This window comes from Symphalangus syndactylus, chromosome 4, assembly GCF_028878055.3.
Source record: "Symphalangus syndactylus isolate Jambi chromosome 4, NHGRI_mSymSyn1-v2.1_pri, whole genome shotgun sequence".
Classification (NCBI taxonomy): Eukaryota; Metazoa; Chordata; class Mammalia; order Primates; family Hylobatidae; genus Symphalangus; species Symphalangus syndactylus.
This window is the reverse complement of record NC_072426.2, coordinates 118299665-118318735: the sequence shown is the minus strand read 5'-3', so window position 1 is coordinate 118318735 and position 19071 is coordinate 118299665. Positions and strand designations below refer to the sequence as shown.

The following is a 19071-nucleotide window of genomic DNA, read 5'->3' as shown; positions in this document are numbered from 1 at the left end:
TCTGTTCCATTGGTCTGTATCTCTGTTTTGGTACCAGTACCATGCTGTTTTGGTTACCGTGGCCTTGTAGTATAGTTTAAAGTGAGGTAGCATGATGCCTCCAGCTTTGTTCTTTTTGCTTAGGATTGTCTCGGCAATGCGGGCTCTTTTTTGGTTCCATATGAACTGTAAAGTAGTTTTTTCCAATTCTGTGAAGAAAGTCATTGGTAGCTTGATGGGGATGACAGTGAATCTGTAAATTACCTTGGGCAGTATGGCCATTTTCACAATATTGATTCTTCCTATCCATTAGCATGGAATGTTCTTCCATTTGTTTGTGTCCTCTTTTATTTCGTTGAGGAGTGATTTGTAGTTCTCCTTGAAGAGGTCCTTCACATCCCTTGTAAGCTGGATTCCTAGGTATTTTATTTTCTTTGAAGCGATTGTGAGTGGGAGTTCACTCAAGATTTGGTTTTCTGTTTGTCTGTTATTGGTGTAGAGGAATGCTTGTGATTTTTGCACATTGATTTTGTAGCCTGAGACTCTGCTGAAGTTGCTTATCAGCTTAAGGAGATTTTGGGCTGAGACAATGGGGTTTTCTAAATATACAATCATGTCATCTGCAAGCAGGGACAATTTGACTTCCCCTTTTCCTAATTGAATACCCTTTATTTCTTTCTCCTGCCTGATTGCCCTGGCCAGAACTTCCAACACTATGTTGAATAGGAGTGGTGAGAGAGAGGCATCCCTGTCTTGTGCCAGTTTTCAAAGGGAATGCTTCCAGGTTTTGCCCATTCAGTATTATATTGGCTGTGGGTTTGTCATAAATAGCTCTTACTATTGTGAGGTATATCTCATCAATACCCAGTTTATTGAGAGTTTTTAGCATGAAGAGTTGTTGAATTTTGTCAAAGGCCTTTTCTGCATCTATTGAGATAATCATGTGGCATTTGTCTTTGGTTCTGTTTATATGATGGATTAAATTTATTGATTTTCGTATGTTGAACCAGCCTTGCATCCCAGGGATGAAGCTGACTTGTTCATGGTGGATAAGCTTTTTGATGTGCTGCTGGATTTGGTTTGCCAGTAGTTTATTGAGGATTTTTGCACCAATGTTCATCAGGATTATTGGTCTAAAATTCTCTTTTTTGGTTGTGTCTCTGCCAGGCTTTGGTATCAGGATGATGCTGGCCTCATAAAATGAGTTAGGGAGGATTCCCTCTTTTTCTATTGATTGAAATAGTTTCAGAAGGAATGGTACCAGCTCCTCTTTGTACCTCTGGTAGAATTCGTCTGTGAATCCATCTGGTCCTGGACTTTTTTTGGTTGGTAGGCTATTAATTATTGCCTGAATTTCAGAGCCTGTTATTTGTCTATTCAGGGATTCAACTTCTTCCTGGCTTAGTCTTGGGAGGGTGTATATGTCCAGGAATTTATCCATTTCTTGTGGATTTTCTAGTTTATTTGTGTAGAGGTGTTTATAGTATTCTCTGGTGGTAGTTTGTATTTCTGTGGGATCAGTGGTGATATTATTGCCTTATCATTTTTTATTGCGTCTATTTGATTCTTTTCTCTTTTGTTCTTTATTTGTCTTGCTATCGGTCTATGAATTTTGTTGATCTTTTCAAAAAACCAGCTTCTGTATTCATTGATTTTTGAAGGTTTTTTGTGTCTCTATCTCCTTCAGTCCTGCTCTGATCTTAGTTATTTTTTTGCCTTCTGCTGGCTTTTGAATGTGTTTGCTCTTGCTTCTCTAGTTCTTTTAATGGTGGTATTAGTGTGTCAATTTTAGATCTTTTCTGCTTTCTCTTGTGGGCATTTAGTGCTATAAATTTCCCTCGACACACTGCTTTGAATATGTCCGAGATTCTGGTGTGTTGTGTCTTTGTTCTCATTAGTTTCAAAGAACATCTTTATATCTGCCTTCATTTTGTTATGTACCCAGTAGTCATTCAGGAACAGGTTGTTCAGTTTCCATGTAGTTGATCGGTTTTGAGTGAGTTTCTTAATACTGAGTTTTTTTTTTTTTTTTTTTCTTGAGACGGAGTCTCGCTCTGTTGCCCAGGCTGGAGTGCAGTGGCGCAATCTCGGCTTACTGCAAGCTCCGCCTCCCTGGTTCACGACATTCTCCTGCCTCAGCCTCTCCGAGTAGCTGGGACTACAGGCGCCCGCCATCACGCCCGGCTAATTTTTTGAATTTTTTAGTAGAGACAGGGTTTCACCACGGTCTCGATCTCCTGACCTCGTGATCCGCCCGCCTTGGCCTCCCAAAGTGCTGGGATTACAAGCGTGAGCCACCACGCCCGGCCTTCTTAATACTGAGTTTTAATGTGATTGCACTGTGGTCTGAGAGACTGTTTGTGAATTTGATTGCACTGTGGTCTGAGAGACAGTTTGTGATAATTTCTGTTCTTTTGTATTTGCTGAGGAGTGCTTTATTTCCCACTATGTGGTCAATTTTGGAATAAGTGGGATATGGTGCTGATAAGTATGTATATTCTGTTGATTTGAGGTGGAGAGTTCTGTTGATGTCTATTACGTCCGCTTGGTGCAGAGCTGAGTTCAATTCCTGGATATCCTTGTTAACTTTGTCTCATTGATCTGTCTAATGTTGACAGTGGGGTGTTAAAGTCTCCCATTATTATTGTGTGGTAGTCTAAGTGTCTTTGTAGGTCTCTAAGGACTTGCTTTATGAATCTGGGTGGTCCTGTAGTGGGTGCATATATATTTAGGGTAGTTAACTCTTCTTGTTGAATTGCTCCCTTTACTATTATGTAATGGCCTTCTTTGTCTCTTTTGATCTTTGTTGGTTTAGAGTCTGTTTTATCAGAGACTAGGATTGCAACCCCTGCTTTTTTTTGTTTTCCGTCTGCTTTGTAGATCTTCCTCCATCCCTTTATTTTGAGGCTGTGTGTCTCTGCACGTGAGATGGATCTCCTGAATGCAGCACACTGATGGGTCTTGACTCTTTATCTAATTTGCCAGTCTGTGTCTTTCAATTGGAGCATTTAGTCCACTTATATTTAAGATTAAAACTGTTATGTGTGAATTTGATCCTGTCATTATGATGTTAACTGGTTATTTTGCTCGTTAGTTGATGCAGTTTCTTCCTAGCATCGATGGTCTTTACAATTGGCCTGTTTTTGCAGTGGCTGGTACTGATTGTTCCTTTCCATATTTAGTGCTTCCTTCAGGGGCTCTTGTAAGGCAGGCCTGGTGGTGACAAAATCTCTCAGCATTTGCTTTTCAGTAAAGGATTTTATTTCTCCTTCACTTACGAAGCTTAGTTTGGCTGGATATGAAATTCTGGGTTGAAGATTCTTTTCTTTAAGAATGTTGAATATTGGCCCCCCTCTCTTCTGGCTTGTAGAGTTTCTGCTGAGAGATCTGCTGTTAGTCTGATGGGCTTCCCTTTGTGGGTAACCCGACCTTTCTCTCTGGCTGCCCTTAATATTTTTCCTTCATTTCAACCTTGGTGAATCTGGCAGTTATGTGTCTTGGAGTTGCTCTTCTCGAGGAGTATCTTTGTGTCATTCTCTGTGTTTCCTGAATTTAAATGTTGGCCTGCCTTGTAGATTGGGTAAGTTCTTCTGGGTAATATCCTGAAGAGTGTTTTCCACCTTGGTTCCATTGTGCCCGTCAGTTTCAGGTATACCAATCAGATGTAGATTTGGTCTTTTCACATAGTCTCATATTTCTTGGAGGGTTTGTTCATTTCTTTTTACTCTTTTTTCTCTAAATTTCTCTTCTCACTTCATTTCATTCATTTGATCTTCCATCACTGTTACCCTTTCTTCCACTTGATCGAATCAGCTATTGAAGCTTGTGCATGTGTCACATAGTTCTCATGCCATGGTTTGCAGCTTCACGAGGTCATTTAAGGTCTTCTCTATGCTATTTATTCTCGTTAACCATTCGTCTAATCTTTTTTCAAGGTTTTTAGCTTCTTTGAGATGGGTTCGAATATCCTCCTTTAGCTCGGGGAAGTTTGTTATTTCTGGTCATCTGAAGCCTTCTTCTCTCAGCTCGTCAAAGTCATTCTCCATCCAGCTTTGTTCCGTTGCTTGCGAGGAGCTGCATTTCTTTGCAGGAGAAGAGGTGCTCTGATTTTTAGAATTTACAGCTTTTCTGCTCTGGTTTCTCCCTATCTTTATGGTTTTATCTACCTTTCGTCTTTGATGATGGAACTAGAGAGGGTGGGTTCCTCCCAGGCAAGTAGCATGGGCAAGAAGCTGTGGGGAGTGTGGTCTTCTCATGTCTGTCTCAACAACAGCCTGCAGCAGGTTAGTTGGGACCTTCCCAGGAGTGCATGGGAGCGCCAAGTCTCCCTTCTCCCTCCTTAGACCAGCACAGCAGCAGCAGCCATGTCTCTAGATCTCCAGTATCTAGATTCTCCAAGTGGCACCCAGCTGAGGTTGCTCCTGGATATGTGGGATGCCCGTGGGATTCTGAGTTTCCTTTCTGGAGTAACGTCTTTTTACAGTCTGTAGACAACTCATTATGTCAGGCCCAAGGCCCTAGTTGGTAGAGGGTTTCTCTCATCACTAAGATCCTATAAGCCTGTTTCAGAGTGTAGAGCCCTGGGAGTATCTCCATATCTCTCATATTGTTTCCCCACATCCAGGAGCCTCTCCTGGCTGTGAGTAAGTTCTCTGCCTGGGCAAGCTACCTCGAACCCTGTCCTTAATTACTTCTGGTACTTCCCATCTCTTCCCTGATGAATCCTAGCCTTCTTTCCTAGATTATCTGTTCAAAATACGAGTATCTACTTACTATTCTGGTTCCTCTTCATGGAGAAGGCACATACTACTTGTGTCTAGTCAGCTATCTGTGTTTCACATATTTTTAAAAGTTGTGAGACATGTGCTTTCTAGTATGTTTGTTTTATTCTAGCAGAGAGTACAAGTTGTATAAATTTTACGAGTTCTGTAAACACGAAGCACATCTATTTTTATTTTGTCTACTAAGATGGTACATGTAAAGTGCTTAGCAACTGTAAGTAGGCCATGGTAAAAGTGACCAATAACTGGTAGTGATTATCATCATATTGTCATTCTTTTGTTGAGCAAAATGTTAATTATAAGTTAATTTTATTATCGAATGCATTCATTATTATAAATTATATTCGTTGAATAAAGGCATAATCTAATTTTTTTTCCCTTGGCAGCAACTGGAATTGGTGGAACCAAGTGGCTGGATTCATGTTCCCTTAACTGACAATCATAAGAAGCCAACTCGTACATTCATGATACAGATTGCTGTTCTAGCCAATCACCAAAATGGAAGAGACACCCATATGAGACAAATTAAAATATACACACCGGTAGAAGAGAGCTCTATTGGTAAATTTCCTAGATGTACAACTATAGATTTCATGATGTATCGTTCAATAAGGTGACTTTAAAATGAGATGAAAATCATTAAACGTATCTTTGTTTTATCCTATATTTAAATATCAGGTACCTTTATTGAACAAAGCATCAGTTATTTGTAATTTTGTATATGTTTAAAAATATTTTATTGTGGCTTTGACAAATAAATTTGGGGTCATATTATCTTTATTTTCTTTAACATGTAATAAAGCTCACATATTTTACATTACTAAAAATGGATTTGAAGCCAATCATTTTATTTTCCCTCGTATCAAAATAAAAGAGTTGAACTGAAAATTTCAGTATATACACAATTATAATAGCTAGGTTATTATTTCATTAGTGTGCATACATTAATGATTTATTGCATATTTGGGAACAAGACTGTGTTTTATCAATATATATCATCTTTAATAGGTCAAAATTACTATTTTTTTCTACCCAGAGGAAGGTTATTCTTTTAATACTGGATCTTTTTAAAAACAGTGTCAAATAAGCTTAGTGTTAGGTGTCTGATGAGAACCAATCTAATATGGGGAGTATAATTAATTGTCTCATATTTACCTTCACGGAATACTTACAGCCCTAGGGTTGTCTGTATCCTAATGATACTATGTGAAGATTGCCTGTATAATCTCCTGTACATCTCAGTTCTAGCAGTACTTATGGAAGAGTTATTTTCAAATTCATGTCTGACATTGTAGCATTCCCTGGGCAGTCATATATCCCATAAAATCATAAAAGTATGTGAAATTTTTTATATATATTAAAAGATTTTAAAGAAATACGTGGAAATGTGTTTTTTTCCATGGTTTAAAATGAGTAGATTTGATTTTGTATTCTGTTTTCTCCAGATGTATTACTTTTTTGGGGGGGATGGTTATTTAGCCACAGAATTTACCTAGATTCACTCTTGTTTGGAAAAGATTGCTCTCTGTGGTTCATGCATTGCTGGGTACACTAAAGTATTAAATAGTGAATATTATTTAAAAAATAGTGTGTTTGCTTTATTCTGGCAGAGAATACTAATTTATTTGGATACCATAGAAAATGGTTTCACTTTTTCACTCATTAAAAACTCTGCTCTTCTTCCTGTAAGTTCTGGGAAGAATTGTATTATTACTTTCATTTTGTTGTCTTTGAAGTAAAAAGCATGATAGGTGATCTGTAGGATCACCAAAAAGTCTGTAGCCAAAACTTATTTGGAATCACCAAATTAAGCACATTATACTTCTCAGATGCTGGGTAGGGTAGAAGAGAGGATTGAAGGAGAAGACCACGAATAAGGACTAAAGGAAATGGAAAGAATGAAGGAAATAAGAATAGAAATATACACTAGGCACTGATGTTTTCCTTTAGTCTGATAAGGAAAACAGTCATGTAAACAACAGGGTCTTAGTCTTAGAGATAAAAGAAATCTGATTTTTTTTAAAAGTTCAGGAAGTTTTTGCCCATTCAGTATGATATTGGCTGTGGGTTTGTCATAGATAGCTCTTATTATTTTGAGATACGTCCCATCAATACCTAATTTATTGAGAGTTTTTAGCATGAAGGGTTGTTGAATTTTGTCAAAGGCCTTTTCTGTGTCTGTTGAGATAATCATGTGGTTTTTGTCTTTGGTTCTATTTATATGCTGGATTACATTTATTGATTTGCGTATGTTGAACCAGCCTTGCATCCCAGGGATGAAGCCCACTTGATCATGGTGGATAAGCTTTTTGATGTGCTGCTGGATTCGGTTTGCCAGTATTTTATTGAGGATTTTTGCATCAATGTTCATCAAGGATATTGGTCTGAAATTCTCTTTTTTGGTTATGTCTCTGCCAGGCTTTGGTATCAGGACGATGCTGGCTTCATAAAATGTGTTAGGGAGGATTCCCTCTTTTTCTATTGATTGGAATAGTTTCAGAAGGAATGGTACCGGTTCCTCCTTGTACCTCTGGTAGAATTCGCTGTGAATCCATCAGGTCCTGGACTCTGGTTGGTAAGCTATTGATTATTGCCACAGTTTCAGAGCCTGTTATTGGTCTATTCAGAGATTCAACTTCTTCCTGGTTTAGTCTTGGGACGGTGTATTTGTCGAGGAATTTATCCATTTCTTGTAGATTTTCTAGTTTATTTGCATAGAGGTGTTTGTAGTATTCTCTGATGGTAGATTGTATTTCTGTGGGATCAGTGGTGATATCCCCCTTTTCATTTATTATTGCATCTATTTGATTCTTCTCTTTTTTCCTCTTTACTAGTCTTGCTAGCGGTCTATCAATTTTGTTGATCTTTTCAAAAAACCAGCTCCTGGATTCATTAATTTTTTGAAGGGTTTTTTGTGTCTCTATTTCCTTCAGTTCTGCTCTGATTTTAGTGATTTCTAGCCTTCTGCTAGCTTTTGAATGTGTTTGCTCTTGCTTTTCTAGTTCTTTTAATTGTGATGTTAGGGTGTCAATTTTGGATCTTTCCTACTTTCTCTTGTGGGCATTTAGTGCTATAAATTTCCCTCTACACACTGCTTTGAATGTGTCCCAGAGATTCTGGTATGTTGTGTCTTTGTTCTCGTTGGTTTCAAAGAACATCTTAATTTCTGCCTTCATTTCATTATGTACCCAATAGTCATTCACGAGCAGGTTGTTCAGTTTCCATGTAGTTGAGTGGTTTTGAGTGAGTTTCTTAATAATGTTACTTCTTACTGACTGCTTATTTATTAAGTTTGCTTTAAAGAAAAAAGGAGGAAGACTAATGATCACATATACTATCTAGTCTCTTATCTTCTACTATTAAGAGTTTGCTAAGAGACTCCTAAAATCAGGAGGTATTGGAAGGATGTTGAGAAAATCAGTATGTTTTCTACTTTTATTCTCCTTATGTATTTTTCATATGCCAGCTGGCTATCTTATTAGGTATGGGAAAACTTGGTAGCTGAGGATTATGAAGATAATGCTTCCTCTTATTAATAAGGAAAATTTAAAATACAGATAGATTATGTATTATATTAACAAAGCATAATTAACTAAAACAGTTGCATTTTACTTTCTAAAGTACAAATTATATAATTGACCAAGATTTATATTTAGAATATATGAAAATCCCTTACAACTCAACAGTAAGGAGAAAAACCTGATTTAAAAATGAGCAAAATATTTGAACAGTCACTTTACCAAGGAAGTTATATCATTGGCAAGTAATTGTACAAAAAGATGCTCAACTTCATTAGACACTAGTGAAGAGCAAATTAAAACCACAATGAGATACTACTACACAGCCACTAGAATGACTACAATGAAAATGATTATTCCACGTGTTGACAACAATGTGGAGAAAATGCACTTCACACTGCTGTTACAGGCATATCTCAGAGATGCTGCAGGTTCAATTCCAGACCACCACACAGTAAAGTGAATACCACAGTAAAGTGACTGTCATAATAATGTGGGTCACAGAAACCTTTTGGTTTCCCAGTGTTTACAAAATTGTTTACATTGTTGTAGTCTAAAAAAAAATGTATGCATACCTTTATTTTAAAATACTATTGCTAAGTGCTAACAATAATCAGAAGCTTTAGCCAAGTTGTAACCTCTATGCAGGTGGAGAGTCTCATCTAGGTGTTGATGGCTGCTGACTTATCAGGGTGGTGGTTGTTGAATGCTGACAGAGCTGTGGCAGTTTCTTAAAATAGGACAGCAATGAACTTTGCTTCATTGATAGACTTTTCACAAAAAATTTCTCTGTAGCATGTGATGCAGTTTGATAGCGTTTTACTCACAGTAGAACTTCTTTCAAAATTGGAGTCAATCCTCTCAAGTCCTGCTATTGCTTTATCAACTAAGTTGATGTACTCTTTAAGTCCTTTGTTGTCATTTCAACAGTATGCACAGTATCTTCAACAGGAATAGGTTCCATTTCAAAACACCAATTTTATTCCTCATCCACGAGAAGCAGCTCTACAGTCATCTAAGTTTTATAAGATTGCAGCCATTCAGACACATCTTTAGGCTCCACTTCTAATTCTTGTTCTCTTGCTATTTCTACCACATGTGCCATTACTTCTTCCACTGAAGTCGTAAACCCCTCAATGTCATCCATGAAGGTTGAAATCAGTTCCTTCCAAACTCCTGTTAAAGTTGCTATTTTGACCTTCTCCCTTAAATCATGAATGTTCTTATGGCATCTAGAATGGTAAACCCTTTCCAGAAAGTTCTCCGTTTGTTTTGCCAAGATCCATCAGAAGAATCACTTACCTGCTAATGCCTTTATGAAACATATTTCTGAAACAATAAGACTTGAAAGTCAGAATGACTGCTTGGTTCATGGGCTGCAGAATGGATGTTGTGTTAGCAGGTATGAAAACAACATAACTCTCCATCAGAGCTCTTGAGTGACCAGGTATATTGGCAATGATAAGTAATATTTTGAAAGAATCTTTTTTCCAAGCAGTGGATCTCAACAGAGGGCTTAAATCATGCAGTAAATTATGCTCTAAACAATGGTACTGTCATCCAGGCTTTGTTGTTCCAGAGGCAGAGCACAGGCAGAGTAGGTTTAGCATAATTCTTCAGGGCCCTAGGATTTTCAGAATGGTAAATAAGCATTGGCTTCAACTTAAAGTCACTAGCTGCATTAGCTGCTAACAAGAGTTATTCTCCTCCTTGAAACTTTGAAGCCAGGCATTGACTTTTCTCTAGCTATGAAAATCCAAGGTGGCATCATCTTCCAATAGAAGGCTGTTCATCTACATGGGAAAATCCATTGTTTAGTGTAGCCACCTTCATCCCTTAACGTTCTAGATTGGGGTATTCAATCTTTTGGCTTTCCTGGGTCACATTGGAAGAACAATAATTGTGTTGGACCTCACATAGAATACACTAACGATAGCTGATGACCTAAAAAAAAAAACAAAAACAAAATTGCGGTCCAGGCATGGTGGCTCATGCTTCTAATCCCAGCACTTTGGGAGGCCGAGGTGGGCAGATCACGAGGTCAGGAGATCGAGACTATCCTGCTAACATGGTGAAACCCCATCTCTACTAAAAATATAAAAAATTAGCCGGGCATGGTGGTGAGTGCCTGTAGTCCCAGCTACTCGGCAGGCTGAGGCAAGAGAATGGCGTGAACGCAGGAGGCGGAGCTTGCAGTGAGCCGAGATCGCGCCACTGCACTCCAGCCTGGGCGATAGAGTGAGACTCATCTCAAAAAAAAAAAAAAAAATGCAAAAAAACTCTTTTCATGTTTTAAGAAAGTTTACAAATTTTTATGGAGCCGCATCAAAGCCATCCTGGGCCATATGCAGCCTGTGGCCCGCGAATTAGACAAACTTGTTCTAGATCTTCTGGATAACTTGCTGCAACTTCTCCACCAGCACTTCCTGCTTCACCTTGCTCTTAGCAAATCTTTACCATTAGGTTGATGCCTCCTTTTTGTCTCTATGTGGTTCCTTAAGCCCAGGTTCTCCTCTGCTCTACTAAATTATTAGAGTGCTGCCTGTCTTGAATGGGGGAATTCCCAAAAGGATTATTCTGGCAGTATGGGAAGGCTGGTAGTGGTTTGTGCCCAAGGGACCTGTGGAACATAACAGCATGGTGCTGCTGAACAACCACTCTGATGTGGCGTCTCATTTGGCTGAGTTACAGAGCAGAGTTTCCAGGACTGGGGATGATAGTCCTACCTCCCTAGTTTGTCTCTGCTTGTCCTCACGGATATTTATACCTTCAGGCAGTCACGATGCTTCCTGTGTGTTAAGGCAGGTAAAGGTCTCTTGCGAGGGAATCCAAGATGATGGGAAAGCTGATGGACTACTGATATGGTTTGGATGTTTTTTCCCTCCAAGTTTCATGTTGAAACATAATCCCCAGTGTTGGAGGTGGAGCCTGGTGGGAGGTGTTTGGATCACGGGGGCGGATTCCTCAGGAATGGCTTGGTGCCATCCCGTTGGTGATAAGTGAGTTCTCACTCTGAGTTCACAGGAGATCTGATTGTTTTAAAAGAGTGTGGCACCAACTCCCTCTCTTGCTCTTGCTCTCACCATGTGATGCTGGCTTTCCTTGGCCTTCCACCACGATTGTAAGTTTTCTGAAGCCCTCACCAGAAGCAGATGCTGGCACCAGCTTCCTGTACAGCCTGCAGAACCATGAGCCAATTAAATCTCTTTTCTTTATAAATTACCCAGTCTAAAGTATTTATTTATAGAGAGGCAAAAACAGACTAACACTTCTACCTCAATCTGATTTTTTTCCAGTGTAGAAATTGTGAGCTGGGGGGAGGCTTTTTGCAAGCTTGTTGCAGGGCAGAATTGTCAGAAGGGGCATTGTGGATGTGGAAGTCTGATTCTCCTGTCATCTGCTTGAAGTTTTTTCACTTCTCTGTGGTCCTGAGATCTGTCTCATCCTCTTGTGAGTTCTGGATTGTTACTGGTAAAAATCTTGGCACTGTGTATTTGTATTTGGTTTTCTGTTGAGGGAGTGGGCCAGCTTGCTCCTATGCTACTATTTTTTTTTTTAATTTTTCAATTGTTTTCTTCAAAGGTAGGCATGACAGAGATATTCTGCCATTTTAAAACCCCTTCACCTCACACTTTTATAGAGATGACTGCTGTCCTTAAACCTTCTGAAGCAAGCTCTGCTAGCTTCAAACTTTTCTTCTGTAGCTTCCTTACCTCTCTCAGCCTTCCTAACATTAAAGAGAGTTAGGGCCTTACTTTGGATTAGGCTTGGCTTAAAGGAATGTTATGGCTGCTTTGATCTATTCGGACCACTCAAACTTTCTCCCTATCAGTAGTAAAGCTGTTTTGCTTTCTTATCATTCATGGGTTCACTAGTATAGTACTTTTAATTTCCTTCAAGAACTTTTCCCTTGTATTCACAACTTTGCTAACTGTTTGGAGAAAGAGGCCTAGCTTTCGGCCTATCTCAGTTTTCAACATGCCTTCCTCATTAAACTTAATCCTTTCTAGCTTTTGTGTAAAAGTGAGAAACTGGTGACTCTTCTTTTCACTTGAGCACTTAGAGGCTGTTGTAAGGTTATTAATTGGCCTAACTTCAATATTGTTGGGTCTCAGGGAATAGGGAGGCCTGAGAAGAGGGAGACAGATAGGAACAGCTGGTCGATGGAGCAGTCAGGGACATACGACATTTATGGAGTAACTTTGCAACTGTATGTATGTGGGTGCAGTTTGTGGAGCCCCAAAACAATTATAATGGTATGGAACATCAGAAATCACTGATCACAGATCACCATAAGAGATATAAGAATAATGAAAAAGTTTGAAATAGAGAATTACCAAAATGACATAGACACAAAGTGAGCACATGATGTTGGAAAAATAGCATTGATAGACTTGCTTAATGCAGGATTGCCACAAGCATTCAATTTGTAAAGAATGAAGTTATCTGTGAAGTGCAATAAAATTAGGTATGCCTGCAATTAATATATAACTACTTTGGAAAACAGTTTGGTAATTTTTTAAAAAGTTAAACATCCACCTACTATGTGTATCAGTCATTCCACTTCTACTTATTTACCCCCCAAAATATAAAACATATATCCATACAAAGACTTGTATGTGAATCTTCATAGCAGCTCTATTTGTAATACATCAAAACTGTACAGCCTAAATGTTGATCAACAGGAGAAGGTCTAAACAAATTATGGTATATGCCTGTAATGAAATGCCACTCAGCAATAAAAATGAACGACTGATATGTGCAACAGCACAGTTAAATGTCCAAAATAATTATTTTAAGAGGAGCTGTACAAAAAAGAGTACATATATGTGGTTTCATTTTTTATAAAATTCTAGCAAATATAAACTAAGTGACAGAAAGCATATCAGTTATATAGGATGGGGAGTGGGAAGAAGTAAGAAGGGATGAACTATTTGGGGGGATGACAGAAATATTCATTATCCTGATCATAGTCATGGTTTTATGGGTCTGTACATATGCCAAATCTCATCAAATTATACACTTTAAATAGGCACAGTTTATTGTATATGAATTATACCTCAACAGAACTGATTTTAAAAATAATTTACTGTACTTGTTTTACATAAGAATCACCTAAAAGATGCTAGATTTGAAGTAACTATATTTCTCACTGTATAGGACCTGTGAATAAAAAACCAAGATTGGAAAAGCCATTTTAACAGTTCAGAAAACAATGACAGCAAATTCACTGATTTATTTGCAGTCAGTCAGTGCTTTTGAGTATTGGACAAACCGTGCAGTTATATGAAAAATTTTAATTTCACATATAATCTGGGTATAAAACACTTTCAAAATCAGTTTATGAGCTGATTACTAGAAACTTTATGTAAAAATTGTGGGGTCCAGGTACAATGGCTCACACCTGTAATAGCACTTTGGGAGACCAAGGTGGGAGGATTGCTTGAGCCCAGGAGTTTGAGACCAGCCTGGGCAACATAGCAAGATCTTATCATTACAAAAATTTAAAAAAGTAATTAGCCAGGCATGGTGGCGTGCACCTGTAGTCCCAGCTACTCAGCAGGCTGAGAGCAGGAAGATCGTTTGAGCTCAGGAGGTTGAGGCTGTAGTGAGCTATGATTGCACCACTGCACTCTAGGCTGGGTGACAGAGACCCTGTCTCAAAAACAACAACAAAAAACAAACAAAAATTGATGAATTTAAAAATACAGTCACAGAACACTGATAAATACACAACTCTAAAAGGACTTATTCATTCAATTGTGTTTTGGTGTGTGTGCGTATCTGTTGGGTTTAGTTAAGATAAATATAGTAAGGAAACAAAGATGAAAATGTAAACCTTGCCCTCCAGTTACTTACAGTCTACTGAGGAAACAATAGGTCTCTAACCAACCAAGCCAGAAATTAGAAAGTCGTGAGCTCTCTAATCAGTGAATGAGAGTGTAGAGGAGATGAGAGTTTACTTCATGCTGAAGAAGACAGAGGTGAAGCTAAAGAAGGCATTTTTTTTTATTATACCTTAAGTTTTAGGGTACATGTGCACAATGTGCAGGTTTGTTACATATGTATACATTGCCATGTTGGTGTACTGCACCCAGTAACTCATCATTTAACATTAGGTATATCTCCTAATGCTATCCTTCCCCCCTCCCCCCACCCCACAACAGGCCCTGGTATGTGATGTTCCCCTTCCTGTGTCCATGTGTTCTCATTGTTCAATTCCCACCTATGAGTGAGAACATGTGGTGTTTGGTTTTTTGTCGTTGTGATAGTTTGCTGAGAATGATGGTTTCCAGCTTCATCCATGTCCCTACAAAGGCCGTGAACTCATCCTTTTTTGTGGCTGCATAGTATTCCATGGTGTATATGTGCCACATTTTCTTAATCCAGTCTATCGTTGGACATTTGGGTTGGTTCCAAGTCTTTGCTATTGTGAATAGTGCCGCAATAAACATACGTGTGCATGTGTCTTTATAGCAACATGATTTATAATCGTTTGGGTATATGCCCAGTAATGGGATGGCTGGATCAAATGGTATTTCTAGTTCTAGATCCCTGAGGAATCGCCACACTGACTTCCACAATGGTTGAACTAGTTTACAGTCCCACCAACAGTGTAAAAGTGTTCCTATTTCTCCACATCTTCTCCAGCACCTGTTTCCTGACTTTTTAGTGATGGCCATTCTAACTGGTGTGAGATGATATCTCATTGTGGTTTTAATTTGCATTTCTCTGATGGCCAGTGATGATGAGCATTTTTTCATGTGTCTTTTGGCTGCATAAATATCTTCTTTTGAGAAGTGTCTGTTCATACCCTTGGCCCACTTTTTGATGGGGTTGTTTTTTTCTTGTAAATTTTTTTGAGTTCGTTGTAGATTCTGGATATTAGCCCTTTGTCAGATGAGTAGATTGCAAAAATTTTCTCCCATTCTGTAGATTGCCTGTTCACTCTGATGGTAGTTTCTTTTGCTTGCAGAGGCTCTTTAGTTTAATTAGATCCCATTTGTCAATTTTGGCTCTTGTTGCCATTGCTTTTGGTGTTTTAGACATGAAGTCCTTGCCCATGCCTATGTCCTGAATGGTATTGCCTAGATTTTCTTCTAGTGTTTTTAAAACACCTCTATGCAAATAAACTAGAAAATCTAGAAGAAATGGATAAATTCCTCGACACATACACCCTCCCAAGACTAAATCAGGAAGAAGTTGAATCTCTGAATAGACCAATAACAGGCTCTGAAATTGAGGCAATAATTAATAGCTTACCAACCAAAAAAAGTCCAGGACCAGATGGATTCACAGCCGAATTCTGCCAGAGGTACAAGGAGGAGCTGGTACCATTCCTTCTGAAACTATTCCAATCAATAGAAAAAGAGGGAATCCTCCCTAACTCATTTTATGAGGCCAGCATCATCCTGATACCAAAGCCTGGCAGAGACATAACAAAAAAAGAGAATTTTAGACCAATATCCCTGATGAACATCGATGCAAAAATCCTCAATAAAATACTGGCAAACCGAATCCAGCAGCACATCAAAAAGCTTATCCACCATGATCAAGTGGGCTTCATCCCTGGGATGCAAGGCTGGTTCAACATATGCAAATCAATAAACAGAATCCAGCATATAAACAGAACCAATGACAAAAGCCGTATGATTATTTCAATAGATGCAGAAAAGGCCTTTGACAAAATTCAACAACCTTCTTGCTAAAAACTCTCAATAAATTAGGTATTGATGGGACGTATCTCAAAATAATAAGAGCTATCTATGACAAACCCACAGCCAATATCATACTGAATGGGCAAAAAGAAGACATTGTTGAGAAGCCAGAATGTTGGAAAGACTATTTGTAATATCAGCTAGTTATTTGCTTCTGAAGCCTAGTCTTGAATCCAGACTATCATTGTTTTTATATGAGTAACAACAATTAATTTGAAACAGATGATTTTTGTATGCACAACCAAGTGATGTTTTGTACATTTATTTTCATTTGAAAGTGTGCAATGATTAATACACTGACAAATCTTGAAAAGTAATTTTAGCAACCATGCCTTCTGATCCTTTAGCCATTATGACTAGTTATTTAGTACAGATTAATATATTACAATATAAATTTTTATCAATGAAATACATGAAATACTTGATAACTTATCTAGCGTTTTAGAAAATTGTTACTGCTATGAAATTCTTACTTAGTAAAATATTTGTTATATTTTATTTTTAGGTGAATTCGAGGTTATTTTAATACATCAATTAGCTTTTTAAAGTGATAAAATTTGCAAAATATGTTACATAGAACATTAGGGAATATAATTAATTTAGTTATGGTTATATGCGAATATTTTTGCTCTGCAGATCTTTTAAAACCAGGATTATCTTCTTTTGCCCATATTATTTTGGCCTTCCAGTGTTCTACTATGACTCCAGTCTTCTACTATGACTCCCTGGAGTATGGTATTTGGAAGTTTTTGCAATACAAGTCTGTTTACCAGTCTTCTACAAGGAAGCTGCCTGTGTTTCATGGTCTGCCATTTAGTTGGGATTGTTTTTGTGCAGTTTTATCCAAAAAGCCGTGGAGAGAGGGAGATGATGAGAAAGCCTCACAGATCAGTTTATTAATTGTTCATGATCATGATTTATCCTATCAACAGGAAAAATCTTAAGTCTAATAATTAGAAAACTCCCCACTATAAAATCTAAGAGAAAGTCTATAATCCATGGCAATTTTATGTGAAAAGTTAAAGTTATTTTTTACTACTATTAACCAATCTATTTTTTAATATTATGTATTCCATGATTACCTCCACGACCATTAAGTGTCCCTCTTGTCTTTTCTGCTGAATAGAACCAGCTTGCTATTTTGCAAACAGAAGCAAAATTATAATCAGACCAATTTAAAATTGTTCTGTATTCTTGTGAAACATTTTGAGTGAATTTTTATTTCAGGAAATGGTATTTCACATTATTATGTTTGAAGCACTAGCATTTGCCATCTCAATTATTTTGATTACTGAGTTTGTAGCCATGAGCTTTCCACTGATGCAGTTCAGTGATCACTATAAGATGTTCTTGCACTATGTATTCACTTTGTCAATGTTGAGGGCAAATTACGGTTCTCTCCCTGTGGTCCTAGAAATAATGGCCCAAACTGTTTTTCATAGATTTTATTCTTAGACTAGCTCTCCTCTTTACGCTGGCATTCATCTGTGGCTAGAGATCCAGATTTTAACAGATCATTTCCTTTTATTACTACAACAATATCAAAATACTGATCACTTACCAAGAAGCAAAGTATCCAAAAGACTGAAGCAGAGAGTTCAGCCAGCTATTTGTTTTTCAACTGTTGAAATTTATAAGAATCACATGTTAAATGGATATGGAGACAAAATCAAATAGAGAGTAGCCTTGGCAAAAGGAGGATAACAAACCATCAGCTACTAAGTGATAACACATTCAGTTGTTTACCAAAGACAAGGGAAAGGGATTTTACTGTTTATTAAAAAATAGTGCCTATTTCTTTTAGAGTAGCATTCAGCAACTAATAGAATATGCAAATAACCTATTCTTCAGAAATTTTCTTCAAAGTTCTCTGGGCAGTTTAGAACAAAATTTATTTCTGTCTTGAAATTTTTAGTTGCTAGATTGGTAACTGGGTGTAATTTTGACTCCCCTCCTTCTGTTGATACTCAGTAACTCTGAGTCCTGCAGATATTTTCTCCACCTTATCACTTTTAGTTTCACCCCTTTCACGTCATTCTAGGTCAATTGCAGGAAGCTCCTATCTGGATTACTAGCCTTTAGTTTATGCTAAAATAAAGTTATCCAAACGATATTCCATCCTATGGCATTCTGTAATTATTGGTATCAGTACTAATTCCATATTACCTATATAAATTAACCTGTGTAAGTAAATACAAAGTCGTCTGGCATCCCTTCAAGCCCATATACCTTTCTTGACTTTTCAAAAACTGTTTTTCATTATTCTCAGCCTTTTTGCTGCAGCCAAGCAAATACAGTTGTCTATTTTAACCACATAACTCCCTCATTCTTTTACTTTTCAATGTATAGCATCTGATGGCCTGTAATTTTGTCACTTTTCTACCAGTTTATGTCACTCAAAAGTCACTCCCTGGGAGCCTTTACTTGCCTGACTTTAATCCTGTATATTTTTATTTTTTTTATTCTAAATCTCTTCAGCATTTGTGTAATCTGCCAGTACTATGCAGGTTGAGTATCCCTTATCCAAAAATCAAAAATCTGAAATGCTCCAATGAACAGTATCTTTGAGCATCATGTTGGTGCTCAAAAAGTTTCAGATTTTGAAGCATTTTGGATTTCAGATTTTCTGCTTTGGGATGCTCAACCTGTGTTAATTTATGAATATTTTACTGTGTATATTGCTAACTCTTGAAGGCAAGGTATTAGTCTTATTTATCTTCTATATTTGTTTTATTACAATTCTCAGCATCTAGTAGGCATGCAGTAAATAATTATTTTTATTTGTTTTTATTTATTTATTTTTTTTGAGATGGATTCTCACTCTGTTGCCCAGGCTGGAGTGTAGTGGCACAATCTTGGCTCACTGCAGCCTCTGCCTCCCAGGTTCAAGCAATTCTCCTGCCTCAGCCTCCCGAGTAGCTGGGACTACAGGTGCGTGCCACCACGCCTGGCTAAGTTTTTGTATTTTTAGTAGAGACGGGGTTTCACCGTGTTAGCCAGGATGGTCTCGAGCTCCTGACCTTGTGGTCTACCCACCTCGGCCTCCCAAAGTGCTGGGATTACAGGCATGAGCCA

The 19071-nt window shown here is 37.9% G+C and overlaps 1 protein-coding gene across 6 annotated transcripts in view; it reads left to right on the top strand.

The window, feature by feature from the left end:
- ANAPC10 (anaphase promoting complex subunit 10) overlaps positions 1 to 19071 on the top strand; it is a 396428-nt gene that overhangs the window by 82059 nt on the left and 295298 nt on the right. For 4 of the 6 annotated variants that reach the window (XM_055276023.2, XM_055276024.2, XM_055276022.1 and 1 more), the window contains exon 5: positions 5147 to 6136. The exons of the other annotated variants lie outside the window; for them this stretch is intronic. In XM_055276023.2, the coding sequence (XP_055131998.1) occupies positions 5147 to 5377 (231 nt within the window). In that variant the 3' untranslated portion in view covers positions 5378 to 6136. Of the gene's footprint in view, positions 1 to 5146; positions 6137 to 19071 lie in introns of those variants that run through there. 6 annotated transcript variants of the gene reach the window in all.